The sequence below is a fragment of the Cyprinodon variegatus genome, unplaced genomic scaffold (genome assembly GCF_000732505.1).
Source record: "Cyprinodon variegatus isolate N-32 unplaced genomic scaffold, C_variegatus-1.0 Scaffold762, whole genome shotgun sequence".
Lineage (NCBI taxonomy): Eukaryota > Metazoa > Chordata > Actinopteri > Cyprinodontiformes > Cyprinodontidae > Cyprinodon > Cyprinodon variegatus.
In genome coordinates this window covers 371,086-377,472 of record NW_015151215.1, presented here as the reverse complement: position 1 = coordinate 377,472, position 6,387 = coordinate 371,086, and the positions used below count along the sequence as shown (strand labels likewise).

At 41.3% G+C, this 6,387-nt stretch overlaps 1 protein-coding gene across 4 annotated transcripts in view; it reads right to left on the bottom strand.

The window, feature by feature from the left end:
• scrib (scribbled planar cell polarity protein) overlaps positions 1–6,387 on the bottom strand; it is a 77,639-nt gene that overhangs the window by 35,809 nt on the left and 35,443 nt on the right. For all 4 annotated transcript variants that reach the window (XM_015395815.1, XM_015395817.1, XM_015395818.1 and 1 more), the window contains exons 2-3: positions 3,504–3,621; positions 1,396–1,474 (exon numbers count right to left, since the gene is read on the bottom strand). In XM_015395815.1, the coding sequence (XP_015251301.1) occupies positions 1,396–1,474; positions 3,504–3,621 (197 nt within the window). The remainder of the gene's footprint in view (positions 1–1,395; positions 1,475–3,503; positions 3,622–6,387) is intronic.

Below are 6,387 nucleotides of genomic sequence, written 5' to 3'. Positions count from 1 at the left end.
AAATGAGCCAAAGAGCAGAGACAGGAGCAATTGTCAAACCTTTGGTGTCGATCATTCGATTTCATCCTGGACACTACAGAAAATGGGCTTAAAGTGTAAAAAACCGAACTTCTCCTTTAAAGCCAGGGGCGTGCGGGTGGCGCAGTGGTTAGTGTGCACGACCCACGACGCGAATCCGGCCTGTGATCCTTTGCCGCATGTCTCTCCCCCTCTCTCATACTCCCTTTCCCCACAAGTGCCGCAAAAAAAAAATCTTTAAATCCGGGAATGCACTGTGCGGCTGAGAGCTACAGCTTTCACGTACGATGAAACCCTGCGGTTTCGTCGTACAGTGTGAATTCACAGCTCACTATGCATGTTCTCACACTGTGTGGCCAGACGCTGTGATGGGATTTACCTGATCACACTGTACGTCTGAAAACCACGTCAGACCCAACTACGCAGTGAGATGGCGCTACTCGGACTCGTCTATCCGGAAGCCAAACCAGTAGAAGAGGAAAAAGAGGGAATGGTCTATGCCTCCTATCAAATCTGAAGCTCTCTAGAGTGAAACGTGCTGCCTTGTCAATTTCTGCAATTTTGTGCTGAAAGCCCAAAAAAGAAAAAGCGACGACGTATTTGGACAAAGACATGGCTGAGCAAACATGGCTACTATGGTCTGTCAATTTTACAGACAGAACTCCATGTCACTCATACCCCCACCATGCTTCTGTTCTTGTCTGAGAGGAGGAATCCTTGTTTGCGCATGCCCACTGAGCGATTTGCCCATGTCCACCTAACGACAACCGACTGAATTTCAAAAACTTTTGATTTTATCCCGAAACTTACGATTTCTGATCACGAGGTTGTCGTGAGAGGCTAATTGCCCCTCGTTACCCCATGTACACTACACGACTCACGATCAGGCTGAAAGTCGCCCCGATCGAAAAATTCTCACACGACTAGAGGATTGTCAAAAAATCGTGGAGTGTATGCCCGGCTTTAGGACCCTTTTGCTATCAGATTAATTGAAAGAAATTATTTACAAAGTCATCGATTAGCAAAATAATCGATAGTTGGAGCCCTAATACCAACACTACTGAAAACATATCCTCCTTGGAAGAGGCAATAACCTCAAAGCAACACATAATAGGGAGAGGAAAGGGTAAACTGAGATTAAGACATTATCTCAATTTGGATTGGAAGAGATCAATAATTATAGACAATTATTAGATATTCAGTTCACCAGTTATAAAACTGCCCCCCCCCCCCGAGATAAAGTGAAACTTTGATACCATAACAAAAAAAAGCACAAAGCCTTGCAGAAGACAACTGAAGGACTCAGCTGGCTTCTTATTGGATTATTGTGATTCAATATGAATAAAGCAATGCAGCCTATAGCTACAAAATGTTTACCTGGAAAGAGGGTTTCCACTGAAATCTGCAATCTCCAATGACTTACAGAACTTGATGCTCTCAGGGATCTCAGGGATATCTGCAAGGAACAAGATAGAGGTCAGAAAGACAAATGGTGAGCAGAACATATTAACTTAAAGCACATCCAGATGAAAAGGGGGTCCTATGGGGGGTACTCCTGAAGTACCGGGTCCTTTAATAAGGACCGTTATGTCTCTGTATGACTGTGTCAGCGCCTGGTCTGCATTGCTGGCAGTAAATCTGACTAGTTTCCGATGAGGGTGGGACTCTGCCAATGTTGCCTTTTGTCACCGATTCTATCCATAACTTTTATGGATAGAATTTGTAGGCACAGCCAAGGTGTTGAGGGGACAAGTTTTGGTGGCCTTGGCATTGCGTCTCCGTTATTCGCAGATGATGTGGTTCTACTGGCTTCATCAGGGCGTGATCTACAGCTCTCAATGGAGCGGTTCGCAGCCGAGTGTGAAGCGGCCGGGATGAGGATCAGTGCCTCAAAATCCGAGACCATGGTCTTTAGCCGGTAAAGGGTAGAGTCCCTTCTCTGGGTTGGGGAGGATGTACTGACCCCAGTGCAGGAGTTTAAGTATCTTGGGGTCTTGTTTATGAATGAAGGTAAGATGGAGCGGAAGATCGACAGGCAGATTGTTGCGGCGTCTGCTGTGGTGAAGAGAGCTGAGCCGAAAGGCAAAGCTCTCGATTTACCCGTTGATCTGTGTTCCTACTCTCATCTATGGTCATGAGCTTTGAGTCATGACTGAAAGAATGAGATCCTGGATACAGGAGGCCAAAATGAGTTTCTCCATTGTGTGTTTAGGCTCTCCCTTAGAGATAGGGTGAGGATGCTCAGACATCCAGGGAGGACTTGGAGTAAAGCCAGTGCTCCTTTACGTCATGAGGAGCCAGTTGAGGTGGCTCAGGCATCTGATTAGGATGCCTCCTGGACGTCTCCCTGGTGAGGTGTTCCAGGCATGTCCCTCTGGGAGGAGACCCAGGATACGCTGGAGGAATTACTTTTCTCAGCTGGCCTGGAAACGCCACGGGATACCCCTGGAGTAGCTGGCCAAAGTAGCTGAGAGATGTCTGGGCCTCCCTACGGAAGCTGCTACTACCGTGACCCCATCCCGTAAATGCGGAAGAAGATGGATGGATGAATGGATGGATGGATAAAGTTTTTCTTGATGTCTTTGATTCTTTGATGTCCAGATTTTTTTTTTTGTTCCATTGAACAACGTGTAACTACTGCACAGCTAGTTGACTTCCCACTGAAATAAAAACTTTAATATGTACAGTACCTAAAATCATTGCATTCACACTGTAATGAAAATACAATCTCACATACAGAAAAGATTATTGTATTATATCAGTTACCGGTATATCAGTATTACAACAGTTTATCTGGCTTCAGGGTTTCTGATAACTAGACATCTGAATACATTGCACATTAAAAGTAAACAGGCTACATCCTACAGGCAAAAAGGATGGTTTGTTGGTCATGTTGTTGCCTAGATCTAAATACGTGCACTGTAAAAAAAAATAAATAAATAAATAAATCTTTGAATGCTTAACTAGCAAAGTTATGAGAAGGTCACAAACAAAAAAAGGAGTTTTTTAGTGCACAATATTGCAGGTATATATTAATAAACCCCCACAGAAAAAAAACAACTATTTTTTTAATCCAGCTCAGAGTTGCACTACAGTAATATTTAGGAAACATGCAAGCCTACAGATGGGAGCTCTCCTATCAGCAAAGGCACACCGCTCTCACAGCACTCCATGCAGCGTGCACCAGATGTCTCCTATCTACTCTAGATATCCTTCTTGCCATTTAGTATCTCTTAGATTGTAGGCAAGGACACAAAGAGGGCACGATGTTTGTGCATGTCACTAGAAAGATCCGGCATATCTGAAATGTTTCATCCGACATGTCAACACAAAGTAGGACTACGAGGGAAGAGAGTCGACATGGTTTTAGTTTCCTTAAACAGCTTATATATTTATAAAGTAACAACTAAAAGATGTTAAGTTTTCAGTGTGCTTCAGTTTGTTTCATAGACACCCGGTAGCGAAATAAATTGGTGTTTGCTCACCATTTCTGGAGATGTCCAGCTCCACCAGGTGCATGAAGTTAGCCACTTCAGGAGGGAGTCTCTGGATCTCATTGTCACTCAAGCCAAGCTTCCGTAAGTTCAGTAGTCTGAAGAAAGGCTGCGGAAAAATGGGATACCTTGTTAGGCTTAAAAAGAAAATACACTTTATACAAAAATCCCAGACAGCAAGTTTAGTGTTCTTTAAGAGGTCCAATGTTTTCTCTGCCCAATGTCACAATGAGTCCATTAGACATATGTTCTTATGCGTTTATGGACCATTTAGGAATAAACAAAAGTCTTGTGAATAATTTAGCAGCACAAAATATCCCTCATTTTAGATTCAATGTCATCTATAGATTTGGGGTAAATCCAAAATGTCCCAAACACAAGGCTCTATTTTCAATGGGTTTTTATCACATTTACATTCCAAACTACCAGAGTCATGAAAGGATGAAAAATCTATTTTCTACACATTTTTCTAGACAAATTTCAACTGTTTTCTAGATTTAAATGACCAGGGTGCTGAAATGTAACAATCTCGGATGGATGGATGGATGGATGGACGGACGGACGGACAGACGGACGGACGGACAGACAGTGGAGAGGGAACACAATCTAGAATTAAAATGATTTTCCATACTTATCCCCACCTGAAACATACTTTAAATTCTATAATTCTATTCTTTTTAAATAATTTCATCCTTTTTCTCAACTAGGAAAAATAAAAAGAGAACACATGCAAAGCATCTAATATATCCAGTAACAGACTCCAGAGGTGGTTCTGAAAACATTCCATTTACATATTTGGGAATATATAAAAAAAGGTTTCACCATAGTAACAGCTGCCAAACAAAGTGGCTTTTCGTTAGGAGCGCGTTTGGCCTGCAGTCCTGCCAAATGCTTTCACAAGAGCATGTTTGTTGGACAGGATGGAGCTCAGCAACATTCCTTAGCAAGCAGAAGTGTGTCTCTGTGCTGCTCAGATGGACAGACAAGACGGACTGAGGCCAGCAGGAGAAACATGCTGAACCGCTGCTCTTGTTAACCCCTCAATCAGTCCACGCTTCTGGTGCCCACAGAGGCTCTACTGTCTACCCTATCGTATCACAACTGGGACTTCTCAGACACTTTAACAAAGGAAAACTCTTGGGAATATTTTGGAAAAGGAACCTGGATCGACCTTTTCCAGGAATGCTTTCTGTCTGCAAGCTTGGAGCCAAAACCGTAATTTAAATTAAACTTCAGCCTATCAGCTAAATGTTTCTGTTGAAAAACAACCCTCTGTGTGTGTGTGTCAGTTGCCACAGATTAATTGACTAAACTGAAGAAAAAAATCCAGATAATGTCTAAGCTCCCCCCTCCTCTGCACAGATTAGGTTTAAAAACATAGAGCCGTTACACTCCTGTAACCCAACTGTTGCATAAACATGCAGTAAATCAGATAAAGCGCTTAATCTCTGATGGGGACTTTTAAAAGTTCCTATTGGGAGAAAAGCATAACAAAAAAAACATTAAATATACATGTACACACAAAATGCAACATGATGGAGAGCCCCACCGTTATGCAGATAAGAGATCAGTTCACTTCCACTCTGTTCTTTGATGATTGACATTTCCTGTTCTTGTGCATTTTCTTTGGATGGAGGGCATTAGAGCAGTTCCCGTTGAATAGGTTTAGGTTACACAGCACCTCGAAACTTAAACATAATTAACCAACAGTTATCGGCCAGACTGATATTAAAGCGGATAGCTAAGTTTTCTCTTAGTTCTAAAGTTTTGGGCATTAGGGTAAAAATAAACAAGAAAACCTTTGGTCCTTACCAGCTTTAGACTAATAAATCCCCATATAGATACCACTTCAACACTTTACAAAAGAATTGTGAAAAATATAAAAACCATTACATAGTATGACTGCGTTAAAAAATACATAGGCAGCTTACAGGCCTGGACCATTTGAACATATTCTGTCTATTTTATTTTTTTCAGTTTTACAATTTCTGCACCTAAAAATGTTAGAAATGTATGAAAGCTTCTTACACAGAAAGCTTTGATTGGAAATTAGAGCCCAAGGTTGACAGGCCTTTATCATCAAACCTGTACTGCCCTGTTCAAAAAAAGAAAGATACTTACAGAAAACCAAAAATCAGGAAATCTGTTAATATAACTCCTTTTATTTCATCTGTGCCAAAAAGACACCTTCATGAAGTAAATATTTATGCTTAATTTAGCTCTTACTATTCAACGAAAGCCTTGCCCTTACAAGGAAGGGAAAGTTTAACGGACCTAAATCGTAAACCTCCAAAATTATGATCTTTACGAGATCATCAATTTGCACAAAAGTAGAAGCTGCGTATCGAGGAAGACTTCAACAACAACAAAAACCAACGCAGTATATGAAAAAGCATCAGGTCCATCACTGATTATAAGCAATGATCAGCAGCTCAATCATGACCCAGCTCATCCTGGTACCTTTAGCAGCTTCATGCTAGGACTCTCCAAAAGGGCTGGGTATTGTTCAAAAATTTTCGGTTCCGGTAGCAATACCGATACCTTCACTTCGATACCGGTTCCTGAACGATACTTTTTTGATACCAGTTTTATAATATCAATTTGAAGAAAAAGAAAATTACACAACATAAAAAAGTACAAATCTTTATTTTAAGCTCTGATTTTGCCATTTACATTTTTCCTCTTACATAAAAAAAAAAATTCAGTGTCTAATATTCACTGTTACATTGTGAGGACCTTTTTACTTAGCAGTTTTCCTTTAGAAAAATTACCATGTCTGACAAACAAGCCCGTTGAATGGGATCCTATTGACAGCGCACCGCTGGTATGTGGGATCCCAGCGGCTCCGACAGAAATATTGTAAGGCCTGATGAAC